The 27,087-nt window shown below is 38.4% G+C and overlaps 1 protein-coding gene across 1 annotated transcript; it reads right to left on the minus strand.

Annotated features, from left to right (window-relative positions):
* Positions 1–180: 180 nt before the first annotated feature.
* NPHP3 (nephrocystin 3) lies at positions 181–26,204 on the minus strand. The gene is made up of 27 exons (XM_069007461.1): positions 25,691–26,204; positions 24,948–25,073; positions 23,562–23,712; positions 22,637–22,789; positions 21,180–21,313; positions 20,768–20,928; positions 19,204–19,351; positions 18,587–18,661; positions 17,895–18,074; positions 16,413–16,516; positions 15,603–15,717; positions 14,408–14,551; positions 13,821–13,918; positions 13,241–13,343; positions 12,501–12,583; positions 11,338–11,476; positions 10,371–10,535; positions 9,785–9,882; positions 8,823–8,945; positions 8,288–8,477; positions 7,909–8,150; positions 7,435–7,510; positions 6,146–6,273; positions 4,251–4,491; positions 3,107–3,232; positions 2,664–2,779; positions 181–2,478 (listed from the first exon to the last, which is right to left on the minus strand). The coding sequence occupies exons 1-27, from the start codon at positions 26,039–26,041 to the stop codon at positions 2,298–2,300; spliced, it is 3,951 nt and encodes a 1,316-aa protein (XP_068863562.1). The 5' UTR covers positions 26,042–26,204; the 3' UTR covers positions 181–2,297.
* Positions 26,205–27,087: the final 883 nt, after the last annotated feature.

Here is a 27,087-nt window from a genome sequence, read left to right on the forward strand (position 1 = left end):
GATTGTATGTGTCAATGGTTTAAATTATTTAAAAATAAACAGCATCCAAAAAGCAGCTTTAAGGACTTTTTTAAATTAAAAATACATTTACATGTATAATGTACTCCAACTGTAAAACATAATAGAAAATTTATTGCTTCCTTGGTTACGAACTAACAAATCAAAGCATATTGCCATGAGTTAAGTCCAGCTTTGTTTATTTGGCAATCTTATAAAAGAAGTGTTCAGTTTTTACAGTGTCTCATGAGCATTATTCAGATCTTGATACTCTGACAGTGTAATTAAATCTCCATTGAAACTGGTGACCCTCTGCTTTGAGGTGGAGTTCTCCTACACTAAAGTATTATCTGGCATACCCCATATATATAAATGACTTTTCCTTGCTGTCCATGAGGTACAACTCCATGGAAACTGTCTTGTAAGCTTTCTTTGGGTTCACAGAGTAGGCACAGGATCCCTCATTGTCTTTGCCAAACGGCAGTGGATGGCCCGGATCTGCTAGGGACCAGATTTTTATTTTGATTTTCTATTCCAAAACCAACCCTGCAAGCTATGAGGAAGTTGGAGAGAAGTTGGTCAATGGAAGAATAGTAACAGTTCAGCAACAGTAACACTGAGGATCTAGAAAGTAGCTTCTTATTTAAGCTAGCAACAATAAGGAAAACCATTCAGGAGAGGAAGATGTATCAGTGTACATGTTAGAACAGAGGTGACAAGCTAGACCAGACATCTGATAGTTCTTTAGAGGAGAGAATCACCAGCTGTAAGAACATCAGGCAACATACACACACAAGCTGAGTAGGTTGAGGTTTTGGAGGGTTATTTTGGTTTGGGTATTTTTGCATGTGTATTTGTTTGTTTTTCCTTTTGCCCCTCTTCTTAGTTGGTGACAATCCTGCAAAGAACTTTCCAATTTTCAAAACTTTCCAAGGTGGCTGAAAAAGAGTGGTAATACCCTTGCTTTGCTTACAAACCCATTTTCTGAATAAGAGGAAAAGATCCAGAGAGCTATTACTAAGTGTCAACTCTTAGTGCTCTATCCTAACAACTTCAAGAGATATTTCTGATTTTTTTCAACTAAACCTTAATATTAAAAATCAAATTTGGGTTGTATATTTGTGCTGTCAGTTTTATACACCTTTTTTTTTACTGCATTACCAAAATATTAAGTTCCTCCTAATCAGAACATGGGCTGAAATGAATAATATTTAATTCTACTCTAAAAGAGAAAAAACACTGTGAAAGGTAGGTACTCCTTTGAAGTGAAAGCCATTTGCATTTTTCAAACTGGATCAAATTAATCTTTACATTAGTTGCCTCTGAAATATTATAGTAGAATTTCAGTTAAATTTCCACTTACGTTAGTTTTTATAAAAAGTCTTTTTTTAGTATGTATTTAAATTGATGCATGCATTTATAGACTGAATGAGAACAGAACTCAAACTGATTCTTCCAGATGACTCAGGTATTAAGAAATACAACAGGCAGGTAGATTTGATTAATGATTCTTTATCTGATGGCAAACTATTTTGCATCACTAGTGTTTCCCAGCTAATACAAACATTCTTGTATTTTAAGGGATCCAGTAAGATTAAAAAATGAAAGTATTGCTAAAGGTTGCACAACAGGAAATCTGGCCATAATCATCTTCATTCTGATTCTTCACTGGAAGTATTTTGATTGAACAGAGTGGAATCTTACAACAGCTTTAACTGTAGATGATGATATATTTAGATACCCTAGCTTCCCAAGGAAACCAATTAATTTTGCACAAGTCCCTTGAACGAAAGTTTGCTTAAGGCTGAAATAACCCTGGAGGTAAAACTTCAGGTTAAACAGTATTTTCAAAGATTTTTCAAAATTACCATTTCTTCAGAAACAACTTTAAAGGCCGGTAAAAAGGCAGGAAGGATTGATGAAACAAAAATACACAAATCCTCTAAGACATGCTGTTGCAACACAGAAAAACACCCTTAGAGTTTATACAAGTGGTTCAGCTTAATTTGTTATAATCCTGGCACTTAGGCTACGAGGCATCCGTGTTTTTGGTAATAGCTACAACTTCAGCAAGTGACTAATGTGTGTACCCATATACAGTGAAAGAAGCTCATTTCATACCATACAGTCTGCAAAGGCAGAAGGATTTCAAGCTGAAACTTTTGTTTCCATGTCATTCCTGAAGACAAGTGTCGGTCCCAAAACAGTATGTAATCCTTGCAAAAATGGATTTGTCTTATTTATTTTCTGTCTACTTGAAAATATCAGTGGAGACTGCCTTTTATTGGAGCAGGTTTGTATCACCTTTGTCCGTGTTCCAGGAAAGCGTTTGGTGATAATGCACTTTTTAAGCTGAATGTGTCTCCACTTGATGAGTGTCGAGAAGTTGCTTTTCCACCTATCAACAAAGTCTCTGCTTCTTTTATTTCCATAGCTCTCTTGTAAAGTTCAGCTGCCTTCTCAAAGTCTCCCCTTTCATAGCTTTGGAAAAGAGTAAAACAAAGTTGAAGCAAGCAAATAAAACAATTCTCTAAATTCATTTACATTGAAATATACACCATACTATCAACATAGTGTAATTAAAACTCTACTTTCCCAGAAAGTACCTAAGGCCAGATGTTTCATGCAGTAATTTGCTTTTATAGGGTTGAAGCATATGATCTTACCTTAGCACAGCCAAGTTTTTCAGTGTTTCACCCACACGAGGATGCATGTGGCCAAAGCTGTCTTCATAAATCTTTAGTGCGCGTTCATAGAGAGGCAAAGCTTCAATCTGCTTTTTCTTTGGGTAGTAGAAGGTTTCTTTGTTACAGATGTGTATTTCTTTGTTACAGATGTGTATTACAATGGCTTTTCTTTTTTTTTGCCAACATAGTATCAATGCACCCTAGATGCAGTGTGGTGCCTACCAGTCACAGCAATTATCTTTTCCGTGCATACATTTTCCTTGCCAAGTATGCTTTCCACGTTTAAAATGGAACACAAGAATTTTCAAGTACTATGAGGAATCTCCCTTTTAAATACGATCAGGTTTCTTTCATTTCATTTAGGTACAAATAATAAAAAAGCCTAAGACAGGAGAAATAAACATTAGGCATGAAAAACTTACCATCTGACAGTAAAGCACAGCCAGGTTTACCAGAGCAGTTGCTACACTCGGGTGTTTTGGGCCAAATGACTTCTGTCGAATTTCCACTGCTAGCTCATACAGAGGAACAGCCTTGTCAAGCTTTCCCTAGAAAGAACAGGGAAAAAAATTATTCAGTTCTCTTGTATCAAGATGGTAACAGTAAAACCTATTTTAAACAAAAGCCCTGGAGAAGATCTAACTGTTTCTAGAATAAGGGCTTAACTTTGGTTAATTAATAGCTATATTCTGCACAATTGTTTATCATAAATATTAGAACCTAATTTTCCAAAATACTGGGCATATTCAACTCCCAGTTAATGTGTTTCTCAGATAGGTCTATTTCTTCCTTTCCTAATTTATTTTTTGCCCACAAGTGTCTCATTGAGAAGGCTGTAAAAAGAATTTTCTGTTGTACTTTTATTGAAATAATTTTCTCCACAGACTTTTAATTTGTGCTCCTTCAAACCAGCAAAGAGGTTTTTGATGCAAATATTGAGTGTTTTTGCAGCTTCTAACAGCATGAAAATTAGAAGCTGAAGTGAGGAGAAAATAACTTGACCCAAAACCATTTAATGCACACAATAGCAAGTAAGAGTTATTTAGTGAAAACACAAGCAAATTTGATCCAAGGGATTATCTTCAAGGGCTTTTTTTTTCTTTGAAGAACAGTAAAATGTGAAAATATAAAATAAATAAAATTCTTATAACCCACTGAACTTTATCTTGGTTCAGCTGTTGGAAATAGCATATCACTACTACACTAATAATACCAAATGATTAGAACAACAATCTACAAACACAAATATTCATAAAACATTTTGAAATTACAAAATGCAGAAGTTGGTACTACAGTTAATGTTATGCCTCATAGTGCATTTTGCAAAGGAGTAATACTCATCTTTCACTCAGTCAACATAAGCTGAAGGTGGCTCAGCCAGATAGTTTATTTGTGAAGTACTATCTCCTTCATAAGCCTTCAAGTTACCCTTAAACTGACTGTAAAGTTCAAGGTCATTGTGTAACAAGAACCATTCCTACACCCTAAAACATGATTTTTCCATTAAGAGAAAAAGACATTACAGTTAATTTAGGTGATATGAAGAAGTAACAGGCTTGTGCTCACCATCTTTTTGTACAGCACTGCCAGGTGTTTCACAGTATAAGCCAAGGAGGGATGGTCTGGAGCCAAGGCTCTCCTCCTGATGTCCAAAGCTTTCTCATAGAGCTCCTCAGCCTTGTCATAGTGCTTCTTCTCATTGTACAGGGCTGCCAGGTTGTTCAGAGACTGCGCGCAGTCTGGGTGCTCGCATCCCAGCACTCGCTCTCGCATTTCCAATGAGCGCTTCAGGAAAAGCTCCGCTGTCCTACACAACATAGTTGTTCATCAATATTTTAAAGCTGGTAACATCTGTACAGGCTGAAGTGCCAAGCTCAGCCTTGGAAACTCGTAGTAGAATCTGTTTAGAACTGACAAAGTAGAAAAGACTCTGTGTAATGCCACCACTGAAGCAATGGGCACGTTTTATCTCACTACAGTAGGGTACTACTATTTCATTACAGTTTTACAGCAGCTCCTCTATCAAAACATTGGATGATCCCCCCCTAAGACTGACAGCATCCATTATAACTACGTAGCTCCTCATCCTGACATACACACAAATTCTGCGTGATGCTATTCTCAACAGGTCAGCTTAGTAAATTGGAAAAATCCATTCTACATTATAGAGGAAAAAAAGACCATTTATACACAGAACTGTAGGTTCAATTCTGGAGCTCTTAGACAAGTGTCAAAAGGTGTTCACTCTATGCCAGGGCTGGAGGATGATGTGTGACAAACTATTCATTAAGTGACATACCCTTCTGCCACTGATTTCATTTTAGCTACATGAAAGTCTTGGGCTTGCCGGTTCTGAGTAGAGACACAATATCCAGTTTTAAAAGTTCCTTAAACCTCCACTAGAACAAAGTTTATACCTTTTCTTACCTTTGAAATAGTAGAGATACAGCTACTCTTGAAGTAGATTGTGTTGAATAGGAACTGTGTATGAATAATGTAGGATATTAAACAATCTGGTATGAGATTAGATAAGATATTGCTCCTCTATAATCAGTCACCTCATGAAGGTAAACTGATGAAAACCCCACATGTCCAACTATTAAAAATAAAATTCCTTCACTAAAGAGGTCATGCATTTAACAGAAGTTCTGTATACAGATCCCAGATAATGATATACTTCTGTAATTATCCAAAAGCTACTGGTGCCATAAACAGGTAGAGAAAGAACTAGAAGTAAAAATACTTCCAGAGCTTACTCTGTGCTTTTTTTTCTGGGTACGTCTGTTCTTCTCTGAAAAGAACAGAAGTTCTTTTGTAGTTCAGTAGAGTGGGATTTAGGTGACTTTACAACTCCCTCACAACACACAGTTTAGATTCCTCTGTCAGCTGAAGAGGTTGATGTGAAGAGTGGCTAAACATACAATCAGAACTGTCTTGCACCTTTTATTCCCCTTCTCCAACACCCCTGCTTATCTCTGTCTGCTTTTAGAGCACCTTTGTGCTGTTCTGGCCCTTTTTGTCTTTAACAGGACATCAGGGTAAAAGCTTAAGGATTACAAGCCCAGTGACTATTTAGGTCAGGACTTCTTTTAATACTGTCATAGAAAAACAACAATCCTGCTGTTCAAAGATGAGCACAGCAAAGGAGTCACAAAATAGAGAAGCTGAGTAGAGAAGGCACAAATTTGAGAGAGTACTGGTATTTGCAATAAAGGCTAACTCTGTAACACCAATTCTGAATGCAGGAAGTACACTGACTTGTTTAATACTCACATGCCAACAGCACCAAATAGAAAATAGGAGTTAATTTCACAGTGAACAAAAACCAGTAGAATGAATCAGGGGTGGTCACACAACAAGTATTGATCATGTGTCTGCATTTAATGCTAGTTCTCAATGCTCTGCCTCCATTCAGACACCTGAGAACACTCAGTGGATGTGTCACAATCAGTACAACTTACTCAAGATTATTCTGCAGGTAGTAGAGGACTCCAAGCTCATTGAGGGTTCGAGCATTATCTGGTGTATCTTTGCCTAATGTGAGCTCTTCCAGTTGCAGGGCTCTCTGACGCAGGAGAGCAAAACCACACTGCAGCAAAGAGAAGGTAACATAAGCCAGTCACCAGTACTTACAAAGTTTAACACTAAAGCTAGAAAACCAATAGACTTAGTTTGGTGCCAAAGGAGCTCAATAATCCTCCTGAAGTTCTATTTTTGAGCTACATGGCACATGGTTACTTACAATCTAACAGTGAATTTTACAAAAAAAGTGAAATTTTGGTGAAAATTTCCAGGCAATTCAAGTTACTGTGTTGTCACACTGCTCTCCCTCTATCACACATGCTAATTTGCTTAAACTGCCCAGTTCAAATAACCAATTCAGATCAATTCTTAGGCTTATAAGCTCAAAACTTAAAATCAATATAATCTCCAATCCTGAACACCACATACAAACGCATATAAAATACTACTCAAGGCTTCACATCAATCTTTTTAAAATGGGCAGACAAGTTAATGCTTACAAGCAAAATAAATCACAGTAAAAAGTGCCAGCTGTTTTTACACACTCTGCCTATTTTTGATCCTTGCAGTCTTGATTAAAATATTTTTGCAGCAGAACTCATTACAGAAACAGATCAAATTGTCATGAACCAAATTCATTCTTATTTAATCACTGTAGAAATAGCAACGTGTTTATGGTTTTTTACTATTTCTATTAGAGCTACAACTAGAGCTCTGGAGTTATTAGCTGAACTCTTACAGTAGAGGCATTACATGATAAACTCTTAGCTCAAAAATGACAAGAGAAACCCTGTAGCTTAAAAATAACACAGAAGAAAACAGGGAAAAACTCTGTATGTTACCTAATATTTTTACTGGGATTTTCCATTGCAGTAAGCACTGTGCTCACTAGTAGGATAAACACCTCAGCTATTCTGGAGAACACCTTTTTTCACTGTCACTTTGACACACAATCGTATCAGCTGTAATTCTGCACCTCTGAAATGTATATATCCACTTCTTTCTTTTCCACTTCTCTCAACTCCATTCCAGTTGCACTGATACATCTCCACTTCCAGCAGAGTTGAAAAGGCAGCTACCAAAGCTGCTGCTAAGCTACTTTACTACCTATGCCCACAATTATCAAAAGCCCTGGAGCATTGTCAGCTCCACAGACACAATTTATCATCTGTATAGCAGAGATGCAACATGCCCTGCACCTTTTTTTAAATATCAAGCACTTCCTTACCAGACTGCCTTTCTGCCTTGCTGCTTTTTGGCGTATTTTGAAGGACTTCTTCCTCAGCTGCTCAGCTTGTTCATATCTTGAAAGTAATTTGTAGTGTTAGAAGAATGTCAAATGTAGCATCAATAAATATGCTGGAAAGATTCTAAGTTACTTGAGTGGACAGATTTGAAAATTTAAGAATCTTGAAAAGAATCCCACTTTTTTTCAAATATAAAAATACCCAAAATGCTTAGGGCCAGACAATGTTCCTCATTTATCTCTAAAAGTTTTTGTGAAACTAAGCACAAAATTTGGCCCCTCTTAGGTGACCCGCTACAAGAATAGAGAGAGGATGTTCATGGTTGCATTTGAACATAGGAAACTCAAAGAAAAGAACCAAAGAAAAACTCTGGCTTCAAGAAGAAAACCTTTGCTGTTATTCTTTTTTTTTACTACCTCCACATAAAACAAAAAGGGCAGTGTAATTAAGCTTACTTGTTCTGCTTTTGGTACAAGGTCGCAAGTGCGTCAAGCTCACGCGCCACCCGAGGGTGTTCAGCTCCATAGGCGTTTTCAGAGATTTCCAGGGCCTGTTTATACAGCTGTTCAGCATTTCCAAACTTCTTCCACTGAACATACACTCCTGCCAGCTGGTGGAGTGACTGTGCCACCCTTGGGTGGTCTGGATCCAGCGCAGTCTCTCGAATCTCCAGAGAGCGCTGCAGAGGAGCTACAGCCTGCAACAGCCGAGTCCAGAGCGTGAGCAGGCAGCATCCCCTATGCTACAATAACTTAACTACTGCCATAGAAAGCACACACTGAGCTCTGCCTAATTTGCCTTTTTGCTGTTACAACAATCTCTAAATGTACTTACCTGACTGAGAAGACCTAGGTCCTTAAGAAACCGTCCCAGGGTCTCATAAAGATCAGCCAGGCAGATCATACTTTCCTCTCCCTCACTGCTTTTTTCATATTCTTTCAGAGAGTCAAAATACTCAGCTGCCATAGAGCTCTTATCTTTCCCAACCAGCTGCCAGTAACTCAGCAATTCTGCAAAATGTCCCCTGTTTTAACAAGGAAATAAGAATCTTATCTCTGATCCCCCTCTATTCAGACAGATGTTAGCTTAGGCAAAAAGGCCCATATGCACAAATGATGTTGTTATGCTACAGCATCCACAGACACAATCCATGGAGACTAACGTTATTCAACAGCAGTATTTATTCCTTTACCAAACCCCCAGGGTGTAACAGAACAAAAAAAATACATTATTCATATGGAAAGAGCCTTTAGTCCTTCAGCCTCTACTATTTAAATACTTCTAATATGAATTTGTTGCTTTCTGATTTATATTGATAAAAATTACTTTGAAATGTTTATAATGGCCAAAGCAGTTGCTACCTTTGTACCTTTTGTAAAGGTTTTGGGACACAAAGAGATTCAGAAGACACTGGTGGAGCTTTTGCTTATCACCCTGCTGTTGGAAGAGCCAGGGAAGTTCATCTGCACTTCTCCACGTCACTCGGTCTTGACTATTGAAAGAAAAACAAATTAAAATTAAAACTCTGACAGGGCTAACAACTTGTCAATTTGATGTGAAAACTAGGCAAGCATACAATTTCCATATCTGAATGTCTGAACAAACAGATTACTGTAAGACCTATGTACTCCATTTTCTTACATCTTCATTTTAATTTCACCTCAGAAGGCACTGGAACCCTCAGGGCACTGCACAGGAAGCTGCTTCTCCATCCCATAAGGGCTAATCTGTGCCTGCCAGCAGGACTGCAGCCCTGCAGCAGCCCACTGTCCCTTTGTGCCTCCTTTGTCTGGCACACTGTAGCCCTCTTGGCTTCCTGCTACCTAACAGTGGATTCTTGGAGGAGCAATAAACAGCAGCCTGCAGCTGAGACACACTAATGCAGGATGTAAATGCAAATCAGTTTTCAAGCTGGATATGAACTTGTAGATGTTCAGCTGTCCTACTGGACCTGCTCTTATCTATGTGCTAATTGCTTCCTGAACATAAGGGGTCTTCTGCTTCAAGTCCTGAGCAAACTCAAATTTCCCAGCATTTGCTGGGACTTAAAAATCCATGGGGGCTTGGAGACTACAATATAACCGATATGGTATAAATTCATGCCCTACATTTTCCCATGATCACTTTATCATATGCCCATTCCCCTTCACAGACCTCATTCTTTTCCATGATTAGAAAGCAACATAACCAATAAATAAACTCCTAAACTGAAAATCTTGCATAGTTATTTTTCCATAATAATTTCCTAAACTCAAAGAAGGTATATGAAGAAAACAAAACTATGAGGCATAAAGTCTGCAATTTAGCATTTCTTGAAGAATTCTGACCTACCTTAACTGCATGGTGAAATATTCCACTAGTTTTTGTCTATAGGCAGAAATAACATTTTCATCTGCTTCCATATACTCTAGTTTCACCATCTCCCAAGCCTGAAAGAGAGTAGAATTAAAAGAAAGGGAATCCATTTAATTTGTTTAAGTGCTGATGATACACAGGGTGCTGTGCAAGATGAAACAAATGTCGTTGTAGAACTGAATATCTTTCAATGACAAAGGCACTAAAAACAAATTATATTATATTAGACCACAGCTCTGGTTATTCAGGGAATATTCCCTTCTCCTTCAATTCTTCTTGGTTTTTTGTGGAGCCAGTGTTTTTGAGGATACATGAAGTTAACAGCTAATAGATTAGAAATTTATGAAGGTTTACAAGGCCAGATTTTCAGCAATACTGGTATCACAGCTCTGGTAGCTTTCAAGGTGTTTCTAAATCACACTAGATGTTAAGGAGAATGGATGAGCAAGCACAAACACTTCAAGGCCAACCTAACTAACAACAGAACTTATCTAAAAAATCGGGGTTGGAGTTGGGGGGGGATGGAGCTTCCCTTGTGCCTGTTTAGAATTACAAACTTTACCTGGAGATGCTGGAACTTCAGCAAACCACAGCTGTATGTCAGCAGACACATTTTGTGGAGGCTGTGAAGGAGCGAGGCCAGCACTGCAGAAGTCAGCTCAGGATAAAGCTCAATTAGCTCTGACTCACTCACCCCATTGTGGCTGACACCGATGACACACAGTATCTACACAGAGCAGAGAACAGATTTCACACAGTTAGCAATATTTGCTGGAGAGCTTAGTTACACTGAAATGTCGAGAAAAATCCTATTTATCACTGTGATAACTTTATAGCCAAAGGAAAAAAAACCCTGCCTACACAAGCCCTTTCCTTCTTCTCAAAGAAGAGACCTCAGTGTCAATGGTTTCATATTCTAATAGATAAAGCACCAAATGGGACACTCTGGGAGAAACAAATGGCTCCTTAGGCTTTCCTCTAAAACACTGGGAGAGAATAACTCCATTACCATGAGGAACTTTTATCTAAGTACAATATGCTGAAGGTCTCTATGCTGCAAGCACCAAAGTAGCAATTCTCAGTATTGTGTCCTAATTAAAAAAATGCTTCGCACAAGAGGGAAATTCTGCAAAGGTAGGAAGAGGAGCCAGAAATGTAATAAGCAATGTCTGTATTCCAAGACACCACGTTTTGGTTGCATTTACTATGCTCAATGTAGTTTATCACTACATCACGTAGTGATCAGCAAGGAAGTGCTAATTCTATATCACATCATAGTGTAAAAGCCCTGCCTTATTCTGTGAGACAACAGCTCAGTTTATATTTAATACAAAGCAGTCATACATTCTGTAGTTATGCAACAGATATAATTATTAAATTACCCCTTCTATACTAATAATAATACACAGTAATCTCTGAATCATACTTATGAACTCATATAAATTTGTATTTACTTTTAAGTTAAGAAAAACTCTTTACAGGAAAGGGTATTCATTACCTGTAGAAATAGTGATGCATTCTCTGCTTACCTCTCTCAAAAGACCTTTCTCTTTATCACTCTGCAATGATTCCTGAATTGATCTAAGAACAAGCCTGTACAGTGACACTGTGTCTTGACACTGGCAACACTGCTGAAGAATCTCATCAATATTTCCTGTATTTCCAACACTGAGCAGAAAGACAGAAAGGGTAAGGTTTAGCATATTTAATTTGGCTGAGTAAGATTGATTTGAAACTACTGAAGAGCTCTATCTCAAATATTCTCTGGATTCCTACTGGGTTCAAAAGGTGCATAGCACCTGGTGAGATTTAAACAAAGAAGGGGTGAGTTCTTCCAAGCCAATTTCTGTCATATTGTCTGATTTTTCTAAATAGCTGCAACAGTTTTATTTTAAAAAGTACACAGCAATGTTCTTTTCTCCAGCAGGAATACAAATACGAACATCAGGATGGATAAAGATAAAACCACATGCTGCTGTTTCATTTAATGCATTTACAAAGCATGTTTCCAGGAGCAATTAAGTCTTCTAGAATATAAAATGTGAACAAAAATAATGAAATCAGTCACCCGGAGTAAATTACCAATTAGTGTATTGTCTTCTGGGAGTCTCTTAACTAAAAATGCACCTTTCTCTACAAGATGAAGTCTAGGTTTATAATAAGCAAATGCACTTACTACGTATTCTCTTGCACAAGAGGGAAGATTAATTTTCTCCACAGTGGGAATTATAAGGCTAAGGACCATATGCAGGATGTTGTTGAACTAAACAGTTGTTGAACATCCTTGTAGCCTTAAAAAGCAATGGGGCAAACTCTCTGGTACATCAGTGAATACAACACACCTGAATTTAACTGTTTAACAACACAATACCAACATTCTCCAAATACCTTTAAAAAGCACTGAAGTAACTGATACACCCAGAAAGAAGAATAACATAAAACAGAAATAGAAGAGCTGAAAACAAATAGGTGCAACTATTTGGATTCATTTAGTATCAAACTGGTCGTTGTATACTCGCTGATTTCTGTTCCCGTCGCATTCACAGTCAGTGAAGAGGGAGAACTTCTCCATTGTTTTTTCTTAACAAGATTCATTCTGTGCTAAATGAAAGCATTTCAAAAGGCTAACCTACTTACAGTCTTCTAATCTTTAAGTGATGAGCACAGTCACTTCCAGAACACCTCAACTTACCAAGCAATGGTTTTGCCCAAAAGAGTGACATACAAAGCATTGCAAGTTGTGGCAGAACGACAATGTCTCTCAAGCTTCTTCTCCTACAACATTTCAAATAAAATCTGTGAACTGAGATGAAACTAACCATACAATTTGATAAGAAAACAATAGTTCTAGATATTCTTCTATCTATAACATCTGAAGGCTATAACATGGTAAGTAGTGCACAAAATACTGCACATGTTTCTAACTATAGGAGCATATGAGTGAAAACTCCCATTTGAATTTAAGATGAACAGTTAGGATCTAGCATTATATCTCAACATGAGGATTACCTTACAGAATCAGTCTCAAAGGCAAAGGTAAAATACTGTTTTTCCGACTCTGCCAATCATTGTTACAGTATTATGCAATAATAATTAATGAAAACATTATTAAATCTCCTGGTATTCTAAAATAAAATAACACATTTACAGCAGTATGTGCAACTGCTCAGTTTTTGTGTTAAAAATTTATGTTGTTCCATCTGTGTTTCAGTGCTATGAGCCATGGGGTAAAAATACTCCAGTATTTTTTTATTATGAATTATATGAATTATGAATTATGAAGTAAAAAACCTTCATGCTATCTTGAGCAATCCTATTTAGTTAGCTAAATATAATTCTTTCTTTTGGCAGCTTGGCTTATTTCCTCTTTCCATGTTTTCATTAAAAGTTTTACAAGAGTAAGATATTTTAGAAAAACTGCAACAGACATACCTGTTCTTTAGTCAATTTAACATTTGCAGAGTTACATTCTGCACTAATGAGAGATTTAACATCTTTGGAATTCAGTGGATCAAGATGAAGAGTGGGCCATAACCTTTGGTAAGAGAGAACAAAGTCATATTCGAACCTTATTAAATAGCACACAAAAGGAAAAAAAGATATCAGAGTTCCAGGGCTTTTTAAAGATTTATATCAAAGCAGTAATTGAAGCTGTTCCCTGCTACTATGAAATTCTAGTCATCTGAAGTCAAATTTCCACTTTTAGCCTTATCCTGAATCTACATCATGGTACTGAAGTTCTTGATGTGCATCTAACTGCATTTAATATCGTCTTTCATACAGTCATGTGGATAGATCCACCACAGCAAAACAAAAATCTGGTTTTTCAACAGCTAAAATCTGTCATTGCAGCTACGATAGAGAAGCTTTCATTTTCCTCATAGGCTGCAAAATCTAATCCTATTAAATCTCCCTGTCTTGACAAATCTGTCTGCTCTTCAATGAGTAACTGTGATTTAAAATAATAATTCTAACCCAGGATACTCTGACACATCAAAGAAATATAACATACCTCCAAGCCTGTGGACACGTTTCTACATTCACTGATACAATCACTCTCACGTTCACTGGCAGTGGATCTATCAACCACTTCATATGCTTCTCAGCTTGCTTAAAAACAAATTTTCATTCCTTAATATAGAGGTTGTTCAAAACAGTGCCAGAAGTTGCTATGTTTCATTAAGTGTTCAACTCAATGCTCTCCAGTGTCCTTTAAAATCTTTCATGATCTGATATGTATCAGCACAACTTTACACTAAATAAAGCAGATAGAATACTATTTTTGAAATGTTAACCTCATAAAAACCAGGCTATTTACATGCCCATTAAGTCAGCTCACAGCCTTGAATCTTTGGATAGCTAATGTGCCCAGACTGCTCAAAAATTAAGGTGTTAAGATAAAATTTAGGGAAAAAAAAAATTCCCAAAAAATTAATCTACAAAAATAACTCACCTGCACTTTTTACAAAACTATTTTCTATATATTCTCTTCAGAGCAAAGCAAACACTAATATTTATGTTACATAGATATGGCTGAACCTATTAAAATAGTCAAGATTGCCTTTAGACTGACAAATGGCAAAGATTTTGAAAACATACCTGTATTTGGTCAATAGAGTCAATAATTATAATAATGCTGCCTTGATGGCGTGCAGAAAGTTTTTCTAGCCAACGGGGAAACTCTTCCAGAAGTTTAGCTGGATCCAAAGTCAGAGGTGATACTAACCAAGAGTGTTGCATAAGCTGCAGAATTATAAACATGTACAAGAAATTCTACCTTAAAATCACCTAGGATAGTTTAAAGAAGTCCTATAGACACAAGAGAGGAAAAAAAAACAGTTCCCCTCCCATACCTCACCCTCTCCCCCAAAAAAATCCTGTGTGATTTGGGGGCAATTTTTCTAGTCAAGTTCACACAGAGTTCTTTCCTTCTAGTATATGCAGAAAGCTGGCATATGCAGAACAAAGAATATTGAACTCAATGCGTAAATTCTAGAGAGATAACCTCAGTTTACACAATGGACAAGAAATTTGGAGACTTAAAGGACTTAAAGTTGCACAGGTTAAACAGGCAAACATCTAAGATTGATGAGAAAATTGCAAGGATAGCACATCTGATTTCATTTTTCTACAGGTTTTAGGACTGTAAAGCCCTTAGTGCCACTCTGGGATGGAAAAAGCAAGTTCAGACCCTGGCGCAAAAATTATCCCTGCTTATTCCCCACATATTTAGCACACAATTAAAAATAAATTAACATAGGAGAGAACCTAGTCTAGGAACAAGATGGTGCCAAGTGGCCAATACAGCCTCAGGTTTCTAAGCACATAGACAGAAGAGGTACCACCTGCCTCTCTCATTGGCCAGATGGCAGAGAATTTTGGAAGGAGTTTATATGGTTTTGTAAGTCATCAATATAGGTCACTGGAAATGTAACTGCTAATGCTGATCTACTACGGACATCCCAGAGGTGCTATTTAATTGATCTACATTAAATGTATAGGACCAGATTCCCCTCATTCTGTAACACCTTACATTTCATAGACTCACAGAATAGTTTGGATTGGAAGGAGCTTTAAAGGCCACCTAGTCCAACTCCCTGCAATGAACAGGGACATCTTTAACCAGACCAGGTTGCCCAGATTGCCTCCCCATCTGAACTTGAATATTTTTCTATTACATCTGTGTTGCTTTCCACTGATGCTGAAAAACTTGTAGAAAATGTTATCTTTGGACATACACATGCTGGCAGTTCCCAAAGAAAGATGTGATGCAGGGGATGGAATACAGCATTACCTTTAGAGTCAGGCGCTTAATTATCAATGCAGATTCTGAACTAGTAGACATGGGCCTCCCAACAAAGTGGTAAAGAATTAGAGTGTTTGGTGAATGCTTCTGTTGTAACTGAATCCTAATGAAAGAAGAGAAGAAAAGAAAAAAAAAAAGGACTCAACAGACTCTACTTTTGCAAATAGATCTCAAACAAAAAGCATCCGTTTTGCCAAAGGAGATAGAATATCTTAGCTACACGTGTTCCATGTTTATTTTACAAAACAGGACAGACATTTCCTGAGCTACAATTGAACTTTTAAGGTGAGATTCCATTTTTGCTCTCCCCAGTACTGAAAGCAATTAATAAGTGCCCTTCCTGGCACTGAATAGTCACAGGCCCCTAAGCTTTTAAGAGGCAATGACACCATCAATTTATTTTTATGACAGAAAATTTTGTCATAGCATACAAGTGACCATAAAATACATTTCTATGATAAATTATCAGGATTTTTTCTTTATTTCAGTTAAAAAGACTCCAATGGACCCTTCTTGTGTATCAGAGAAGGGCAACATCATTGGGCTATCAAAACAACATTGTAATGCTGTGCAAAGACAGATATGTAAGGTGTTGCAACTGGAATCAGGGAGATGTTAAATGCAGTCCAGATGAAATAAGCTACTCCAATATCACAAATCTTTCCAGGATGCCTCAATAACTTCAGTGCTTTCTAAATGCCCCCATTTTACTTCTTATTAGACTGACACAATGTTTGAAATGTAATGGAAATTTTTTCTTAAATTTCATTTATTAAAAAAAAAAAAAATTTAAACTACCATTTTGACAGAAGGAGAGATTTCCCAGAGCCTGGTCCTCCTGATACAAGCAACGGTGGAATTGGTGCTGGTGCTGCTACTAGGTCATTTAGACGTTCAAAATACTATAAAAAAGAAGCAATCATTATAAATATTCCACTGTTTAAGGATCAAATATAGTGCCTGGTATTGTAAACCATTTAGATTCAAAATGTATGTACTGATTTATTAAGGTGAAGGAGTAACTACTGAAATGCAATACAGTACAAGTGTAAATAGATGTTGCAATGAAACACCTAAACCCCAGAATTTATTCTCTCTTTTTAAAAAAGTGTAAAAGTAATTAACACTTTCTTCAAAACTCTATTTAAAATGGAATCTTCAGTGCTAATAAACTGAAACAGTGTTACTATAGTAAAGCAACTGGGTTCTATATTTGTTCAGGCTTCCTCGCCCCTCCTTTTCCCAAACTACTCCGCACTGGATATGGTTGCCAGAAAAAAGCCTTCGAAGTTGGCATCTGCCATGAATATTTTGAGACACTAAGCATAAAAAAGAAGGCTTTCTTTCACCACATGAATGTCCAAAACTGTTGTAGCAGATGACAAAATAAATCAAAACAAAACACCCTTCATCTGCTTGGGAGAAATGTTTTGTCTCCAAAATAAGAAGTGCATTAAGACACATATTGGTATTTTTTTCCTTAATGCGCTATTATTCTGTTGCTCTAGAATGTAGTAAAGATGGCACAATCCTCCAAACCATTACCAAGATATGAGTGGTGAAGTAAAAACATATATTGTGCTAGTAAAATAGGGGTACTAAGAATTTAAATACAGTAACAGAAACTGCATGCTTACATTGCCCCAATAAATTATTGCACCACACACTGTGATGACTTTGATGTTTATCTTCCTACATTCATTTTATCTTCTCAACATATAACTGTTCCTGATACTCGCAAATTGAAATGTTTTAAAAAATTTATTTCCAGTAATGAGTAAATATTGAGCTATTCAACAGCTTTCCACTTTCAAGTTTCCTTTGTTCTTCTTTTATAGCTGCATGATGAGACGAAATCTTTTCATTAACCATCGCCTAAAGACCAAACTCCAGGTGTCAAGAAAAAGATTGGATTTCCTTGGGGAAAAATAAAAGAGAAATAAAAGAAGAAAAGAAGAAAAGATAGATATTCAGAGTGTTTTCTATTGATGACCAATGTCTAAGAGGATGCTCTGCTTCTGGCACACTTACAGTGCTTTTCGTCAGTGCAGGCACAACTACTTCTTCATCAATGTCACTCAACAACACATCACCTGGCATCTCTCCCAGAAAAGAAATATGCCATCTATATTAGACATATGGCTTCTTCCAGTGTAAGGAGTGATAGCCTCCAGGATGCTCTCAGACACAGCTTCTTCAGTAGAAGTGCATCTTGCCAAACAAGGGATGGAAGTGAGTGATGACTTTCTCTTCACCCATATACCTTTATAATGTACTTACTTTCTCAAATCCCAGCTCACATGTTGAATTAGAGGCCTGCTGAAAAGCTTCCATCTGTTCTTGTTCGTCGTGTGCATCCCACAATACATCACCAAAAACTTCTTCTTCAGGAGCAGTGGGCTCTTCCTTATTACCCAAATCCTTGCCTTCCAGGTCTGTCATTTCACATCCCAATATATCCTAAGTAAAAAGAAATTACATGGAGAAAACTGCAACTATAGTGCAAGTACATTTGCTGTTAGTCTCAATATGAATGTGGCTCTACTAACACCAATATGCTCATTTCCTTTTAGGGTAGCAGAGAACACAAATAAATAAGCAATTAGATGAAACAAAGTTAACTCTGAATGCACAGGTCTCAAGACACTGATTTTAGATATCTCATAGAGGAAGCAACTCACCACAAGAAAAAGGAGAGAACATATCTATGATACAGATAAAGAGAAATTAAAAGCTAATTTAGGCCCATAAATAGAACCCTTTTCCCTGGTCTTGTGCTTTTGTCCATAAAAGCAGAGCTCAGTTTGGGGTTTTATTTTCCACTTGGACGTTTCTTTGCTTGCCAGATATTAATGATAAAACAAAGAGATATTTTGAATCACATCTAAGTACCACATAGTAATCACACTGACATAATTTAAGATCATAAATCAGTGTAGACACAAAAAGCTAAAATGCCTCATGTGCTTTACCTGTTTAATTATTTTTTCCACACAATTATAGATTTCATACGCTCCGTCCTCCACACCACCAACATGGTCAATCATCTGAAAAAGTAAATGGCAATGCATGATGCAACTCTAAATCCAACTGAGAACAGTATTTAGGACTTCCAACAAAAACATTTTGGAACACATTTAAATTCCACTGTTGCCTTCCTTACATAAGATTCACTTTGCCTAAGAACTTTAAAAGGTGAGCATCTAGTTTCAGCTGTTCTCAAGAGTTGTCTCTGCAGATGAAGATAAATGGTAACTGATCAATTTTCAGGCAGCAGGAATCTCTCTGGAGGTACATTTCATTCCCTTCAGTGGCTACAGAGGGACCTCAGATAAACAACTTTGCCATTTAAATGCCTAAACAGAGGTAAGAAATTCTAACCTTACAGCACAGCCATTTTTTTTTCAGTGAAAATGCAGTGGCTTTTTTTTCTCCCCTGCTAATGAAAATTTCATTATATTCATAAATTTCAGCTTCATCCATCTGCTCACAGAATGAGCATCCAGAGCAATAAGTGCAATGCAATTTCTCCTAAAATCTGAGACTATTAGCATGCAGTGTTGTTTATAGCAATTTTTAAATGCCATACCTTTGCTTTGTTCACATAAGAAATTTGCTCAATTAACTGTTGCACTGCGACTGAACTGACTCTGCCATCCTCCCTTCTGTGGTAAATTAACCGGGGTTTTTCCTCTGGATTTCTCAAGAAGGCTTCTTCACAGTCCTCCAACAAACAACTAGATTGGAAATCAGCATTCTTGTGCTATATTACACTGCTGTAGTAAACAGTTCAATCAACACAAGCTCCAAAGATGGATTTCACTGCAAAATCTAATTCAAAAGTCACATCTATTTATAACAAAAAGCAATCAAATACTTCAACAGGGAATTTGAGAAAAATTCTGAAGCAAGGAAAAGCTAAGAGAGGGAGATTTATGCTACTTGTACCAAAACCAGTAAAACCATTTATTAATTTGTATGATTATTGATTTGTAAATTAAAAGCTGTTTTTCCTGTCATACCAATATGCAGCATGAATGGTAATTGCCTTGCATGGAAAGAACATGGTTTCACATATCATTAATAAGCATCATGTATATGCTTTGCTATCAGTTATCTGAAGGTTCTGTTCTATTCTTTGATCTTTTTAGGAAAATTCCTTTAGTATTTATCAGATGTCTTGGGGGACAGTCTTTCAATTTCTAGAATTTAAAAAGAAGAATTTGACACCTCCAAATTCAAAAGCACTTTGCATTTATATATGTGAATGACATCCATGGATATCTATTGCTGTTCCACAGAAGGAACCATACTACTTGGGGATGCTGACAATAGCAGACAGGATTCCTCAAATATTACCATCTTTACAAAAGCACTACAATTTTCATCAGAGTTTTTCTAAGAGAAATTCTCTAAATTAATACTGTTGGGTTTTTTTCCCTTGCATATTTTGTTCTTACGCATTTGTGCCCCACATGCATAAAACTGGGTTTTTTGACAACAGCATATAATGCATACCAGTAACATTCCTAACACAATTTGAAAAGTATCCCTCCTTTGGTGTTATTTTCTTTAGTGAATCATGCTTTTTCTTCTAGAAGATTAAGAAATTACTCACTGAACAAACAGAACACATTCCATCACTATTTGTCATGAAACATCATTACTTTAGTAAATTGAAACTGTCAAAAGCTAGCATAAGGTAACACAGAGGAGAGACATGAAATTAGTCTGAAAGACAGCCAAAACCAGGCACTAATATGCAATAGAATAAACCACAAACACTACAGGCAAGTGTAAGGCTAGATAAGGAAATAAAAAACACTGAGGACATTAACACCAGCCATCTTGAATTCCTAAGACACAGCCACACACACAACAGAGAGCTGGTCTCGGAAAGTAAAACATTTATGAAGACATCGTTCAAGCTGTATTTTAAGAGAATTTGTAGCTACAAGAAAAAGAAAATGGTACAAAGCTGGTATGTTCTTTTAAGTATCTGCACTAACAAACCTAAAGTTTGAAGGAGTATCACTTTGAAGTTACTAGCTTAGGCAATGTACTGAGCAAAGCATTCCATACATTTTAATAAGCTATGCACTCTGCATAAATTACCAGTTGCCATTTGTTTCACCAGCCTGGAAAATACTCACCTTGGCAAAGTTAAATGCAGGAGTAAAATGACTAATGAACTTTTTTCGATTTCCCATTTTCTTACATCCTGAAGAGGCCTTTCATTCTCTGTTGAAAAATTAACAACTTGAAAGAAGTATCCCATTGTTTCACAGACTCTTTGAAGTTTTGGAGAGTAGTTCTGAAAGCAAATGTGAGTAACAGTGCTTTATTACTAAATATGCATAGCACTAAGAATCTATCAAACAGATCTCTGTTTCTTTTTTCTAAGCAGTTTCTTCCCCTGAAGCCCTTGACAATATTTTCACTGATTTCACTGAAATCAGACTACACCTACTAAAGCTTTCAAGAAATATTAGACAAATTTCTGAACCAGCATCACATTGGAAACAAGACAGTGTATAAGGGAGCATAAGTTTGTGATGTACTCACTCTAACAAAGATGTTCACTTCAGGCTGAGTCTCATCAGTACTGATAATATAACATCTTACTGTGTTACTCCACAGAGAGTGGGAAAACAGAGGAGTAACCTGCAACAAACTGGCAACAGCAGCATCCCAATCATCTGCCAATGAAAAGAAAAACCAAAATGAAGTCTTAGAGATCTTCACATGTCATTACACTGCATAACAGAAAAGTCATCACCTCCTAACATCATGAATACTACATTTTATTTAAAATAGTAGCAGTGTTTTTACTCAATTATTTAAATTTTACGAACTTCGAGAACCCATATCATTTGATAATGTCATACAATTTGATAATGTGGCAAAATAAAAGTATTAAATATATTTATATTATCATCACAATGATATTTCCTTTAAAAAGGATTGATCAGATGTTTCCACAAAATCAAGCTGATAGTTGTAAAATAAGTAACAATATGCAAGAGCAATAAATTCACTCATAAGCAAACACTTTTTTTTCCTTCAGATCTACATGTATTTCAATTAGACCATATGAATAAATGACAGCAAAACACTGCAGGAACTTCCTCTTCTGGAGAAAAAATCCATTCCTTTCTGCAGCATTGTATATTTATTCCCTACAGAAGCAATGAGTTTTAAAACTTTCTTAGACCCTTCATTTTGTGGCTGGTCATTCTTTCAAGATAGGAATAGGTTCTCTTCTCAGGCCCACATAGGTTGATGAGAGGCTTAGTGTATGAAGCCGGAGCCATCACAGGGAAGACCCTCACCCTCCCACTTTGTAGGCACAGACTTCTGAATTAGAGACTGAAGGATTGAAGACAAAAGGGAGAAACTGCCAGCGAAGTCAACTATATGTAGGAGAGGTTTCAGGGTCAGGAAAGGCTGAAGGAAACCAGAGTATCAGAAGCCAATTTACAAGAGGCCACTTGAGAAACAAAATTCAAAAGCAGCAATTATTGACAAGAAAATATCAAGCACTGATTTGCATAACAACACGTACATCCTGGTCTTGCAATCAGACTTCCATAAGTGGCCCCCTAGGCAGAGTCAAAACCCACGCAAATTCAATGACAAAACAGGGGTATAATTTATTCTAATACAAATGTGATGTTCATACTCAGGAAGTAGAGAATCTGAATACAAATGAAAAAAAGAACACCAGCAGATATTGAAAGAAAGAGTCACTATCTTCCATTGTGAACATAAGGAACATACAAGAAAGCACTGGTAACTGCTGTTTGCTAAATCAGTGCTGCACATACCATAGTCATCACATATATTAAACACAACTTAGCTACATGTCCTTTTATTTTTGCAAAGAATTCCAAACAATCCTTTAGTTAAATTACCCAAGAATGGACAGAAAAGGATCTAAGAAGGAACAGAGTTACTTAAGAATGGTTGGAAAAATTCCATAGACACCTACAATCCCAGCAAAACGAACTACCATTACTTACCTCTATTTATATTTGCAAATGGTCCCTCGACATCTATGGAGCTATGAGCAAATTCAGGCCCTCTGAAAGACTGCTGAAGTTGCATCATACTACCCATGGATGGCTCACTTCCCAACACTCCTCCATTCCAGTATTCAGATTGTGCCCCAGTAGCTAAGAATAGGAAAACAAAAAAAAAATCCCCTCTTCATTGTCACTACACAAGGTAAATTACCAGTCCTAAATACTCCAGCTGAAACCTACCGCCACATGCCACTGACTATCATTTTTTTTCTCCTTCAGCAGATTTACTCACACCTTTGTGTGCTGTAGTTCTAAACTGTTGCTTGTCCAAAGCTAATGAGAATCCATGACACCAAAGGCTGAGGGTATTTCCTAGTATTTGCTGTTACATAGATTGCTCACATCTGAACCCTTTCCATGTTATTAAATTCCTCATACAGAATATACAAGGTTTTGTACATACTTCATCTTTGTTAAATATCTAATTCTGCTGTTCTGGAACCTACAGCAGCTGGCACTGGCATATGTCATCATCCAAAGTGTCTAAGACTCCCTCTAGTTTCAGGTCTGATTTTTGGATCCTTTGCAGCATTATCTCTCAGTTCTAGAATAAGAAAACTCAGAAAGAGACTAGAAAACTCAGAACAGTTGACGGAACAATTTTTAAAAAGTGTTCAAGTCACTGTGTCTAGACAGTACTCTGCCTTCATCTATTCATTTGTAACACCAGAAATATGAGGTTCCCACAATCTAAACCAAGTTTGCAAGGTTTGTTGCTTTTACCTTCAAACTACTTTTAAGTTGCTTTTCATCTGGATTAATAAAACCTTTTTTCAAAACAACATAAACATCTGTCTCCTGCTTTACTGTTTGGACACTTCGGTCATGTTCCAACACAAAGTGTTTGGGATAAAATTCTCACCCGTAACATCTGTACAATTATCATCAGAATCAGATTCTTCAGGATCAAACACTTGGATTCCCTGGGCCTGAAGTCTCTGGAGTTTTGCTTCTAGCTCTCGTTTGGCCCGCAGTAAGTCCTGAATCTCATTTTCTTTAGTTTCTCTAAAAATCTATGAGCAGGAAAGAAAAGAAAATCTTTTAAAATTCAGTATCTGTTCCTGAGCTCATGTCACATACTTTCAATTGGAAAAATAAGTTTCTGGCATTCAGTTACCAGGCAGAGGCATGAGAATGTGAACATGAAGCTATCATGAGTCAGAAATGAGCAGGAAACCATAGTTTAAAATTACCTATTTTTAAAATTTTACCATTATAAACCTCAGCATACCATTCTGAAAGAAGCCTGCATTAGTATGTTCATTAAAAATGAAAATAACTTTTTACTTTTTTAAATTTTTTGTCTGCTAAAATCACTACATATAACAATTTTTTCAAAGTTTCCCTTTTATTCTTCCATATATTTTTTTAAATTACATATAATCTTGTATTTACTTTTTATTGTTGCAGAAATCTAAATTTCCTATGACAGAAAGTGATCAAGCACCTCTAGCTGTCCTGTTTGTAAAGTATTACCATCATGTGGGGAAGAAAACATGACCCAAGACTTAAATTCAAAGAGATGAAGTAGTCTTCAAGTCTCATTTTCTTTAATAAGGTCAAAACCAATGCTCTTTTTATATAGCTGCCAAACATGAACTACATGTAGCTACAAACAGCTACAAGTAAGGACATGAAAAATCTTGAAAACAGTGAAAAACTAGGACCTACTGCCCTGTTTTGGGTGGCATAATTATCATCTGCAGCAAAGGAAAAACAGAAACATCTGCCTGGCCTTTCAAGTCATCCCTCCAGAGAGTGCAAACTGTCACTAACTGGCTATCATATTTTTGCAGTCAAAAGAGATGCACTAATACCCACTTTTTAAAAAAATGTAGAGCTACACCTTACAATGGAATATATAAAATTTATACAGAAGTAATGGAACCCTGTGTTTATACGTTCCTTCAGCATGTTTGCAGCTCATGTTTTGTTGTCACTCTCAAATATGAATATACTCCTGCATTCAAATTCAAAGCAGGAATTTGGTTTATGATATATCACTCCATATTCTCCTTTTAAAATTTAAAAAGTTATTTCCTTTTTTTTTTTCCTCTTAGTCTTACAGAGAGGTTTTGGTAGGATTATTTTAATGGAAATAGGCAGCTACAGCTATGACACTCTAAGGTTTCTTTAAGAAGGAGAGGCCCTCATGATAGATGTTGGAGAAGGGTTTGTTTGGGGAACGTGAACAAGTGACATCCATCTTTTTTGGTCATTTCCCCAGGAAAAAAAAGTCAAACCATACCTTGAATTGCCTTTTGACCTTGTCTCGATCATGTTCAAAAGTAGCAGCTCTCTCCATGGCTTGGTATTTAGCTTCTAATGCACTTTCTTTCTCTCTTAGTATTTTCTGGTATGTTTTCTGAAGTGCCTGAAAATATTGAATATTTCATTTTTTCTGAGTTTTATCACTGATAAGAGGTTTTAGATTACTTTTCATGTCTGACTACAGTATTATCCCAGAACCCTACATCTCTCCTTTGGGTAGGGAAGCCAGAATCACAGAACATGCTGAGCTGGACGGGAACCACAAGGATCATCCAGTCCAACTCCTGGCCCTGCACGGGACACCCCAAAAGTCACAATCTGTGCCCAAGAGCATTGACCAAACGCTTGATCTCTGTCAGGCTTGGTGCTGTGACCGCTTCCCTGGGGATCCTGCTCCAGTGCCTGACCACCCTGTGGGTGAAGAAACATTTTCTAATATCCCGCCTAAGCCTCCCCTGGCACAGCTTCAGGCCATTCCCTCGGGCGCTGTCACTGGTCCTCACAGCCGCGCAGGGTGTGGTCTCCATCCCCAGAAGCGCACTTTGACGGCATCCCGACGGCTCAGCAGGAGAGCACTGGGGCACGCACCATCTCCGCAGCACCTTGCCTTTCCTCGCACCCGTCACCTCCCTGCCACAGCTTTCCCCGGGAAGCGGGACGGGTCCTTAGCAGCCTCAGCTTCACTGCTCAGTGCCCTCACCGCGGGGCAGCGGGCGCTACCTGCAGCTCAGCGCGCAGCCGCTTGTTCTCCCTGTCCAGCTTGGCCTCCTTCTTCACCATGGAGGCCACCTCGTTGTTCTTGCTGACGCGGAAGATCTCGTACTCCTTCCTCAGGCGCTCGTACTCGGCCACGCACTCCAGCTCCTGCACCGAGGCCGTCGACTTGAAGCTGGCCCCGATGAGGCCGCCGGGCCGGGAGCCGCCGACACGCCGCAGGGACCCGCGCAGCAGCCGCGCCTTGGGCTTCACCTCCACCGGGATCTCGCAGGCCTCGCCGCCGCCGCCGTACGTGTCCTCGATCACCTCCCCGACCGCGCCCGCCGGGCTCACCAGGGACGACGCCGTGCCCATGGCCCCGCGCCCGCCCCGGGCGAGGCTCTAACCCCGAGCCCAGGGCTCTGTACCCGCGGCCGGACCTGGCGGCGGGGACGTGCCCGGCGCGGAGCCTTCCCGGCGGCGGCTGCGGGCCATGGTCCGCTCCTTGCGGCGGCCGGACGAGGAAGGGAGAGCGGGAGGAAGCTGCCCCGCGGGCCGCCTCTCTCCCTCCCTCTCTCTCCCGCTCCCGCCCCGTCCCACGGCGGCTCCCTGCTTGGGAACGCTGCTGGAGCAGCCCGGGAGGGGGAGCGCCAGCCGCCGCTAAAGGCTGGGGAAAAGCGGAGAGGGGGAGCCGGAGGGGCAGGCGGCGGGAACCTGCTGCTCTCAGCAAAAAGTGACGGCGTTTTAGAGTTTTGCTGCTAAAAACTAATGCTAAAAACTAATGCTAAAAACTAATGTGAGGTCACGGCAAACTTTCCCATTCCCGCTGCCACCACCTCAGCCTCGCCGGGGGTGCTTCGGCAAAAAGAAAAAAAAAGTGCCCATTTTCTCCTCGCCGTGTCTATTTCTCCTCAAGTGTCCATTTGTCCTCTCTCTGTCACCTGCCCCGGAGCCCTCAGGTTGCGCCGCACCCCGGGCTGGTCTACACGTTTATATCGCACTCTTCTCCTAGGCTAAACAGGGACACGCAGGTTGTGCCACAAGCTTTGGTGTTAAAGAGACCTTGGAGGAGGAATGACCCCTCCCCGCTCTGAAGTTGTGACCTCTGAGACCAACTGGCGCTCCCCAAGAAAGAAGAACTGAGAAGAGCTGGTAGTGGCACCATCAAGAAGTGAGTGCTGGGCAATGGTGCCATGTCGTGCCCGAGGTCAGTGCTTGCACCTTGTGCACCGCATCTGAAACTTGTGAATTTCCCGTTTGAAGATCTTCCCTGTCAAGAATAAGGAAGCCATAGATTATCTGCCCATTAAATTATCCTAATGACTTTTCCTTCTCTGTCTCTCTTTGGTTCCTTCACCTGCAGTAGGGAATTCAGCAGAACAGAACATGGCTGAGGAGAACATCCATTTGTTCCCAAATCT

Source organism: Aphelocoma coerulescens, chromosome 2 (genome assembly GCF_041296385.1).
Source record: "Aphelocoma coerulescens isolate FSJ_1873_10779 chromosome 2, UR_Acoe_1.0, whole genome shotgun sequence".
Classification (NCBI taxonomy): domain Eukaryota; kingdom Metazoa; phylum Chordata; class Aves; order Passeriformes; family Corvidae; genus Aphelocoma; species Aphelocoma coerulescens.

What these genes read in the sequence shown, in the direction of transcription:
- NPHP3 (XM_069007461.1), bottom strand. Translation starts at nt 26,041, where the DNA reads ATGGGCACGGCGTCGTCCCTGGTGAGCCCGGCGGGCGCGGTCGGGGAG. An exon ending in GTGAGCTGGGATTTGAGAAA is followed by an intron (nt 16,517 to 17,894) that starts GTAAGTACATTA and finishes TCTTTTTTATAG; the next exon opens with TATTTTGAACGTCTAAATGA. An exon ending in TTAAGCGCCTGACTCTAAAG is followed by an intron (nt 14,552 to 15,602) that starts GTAATGCTGTAT and finishes ATAATTCTGCAG; the next exon opens with CTTATGCAACACTCTTGGTT.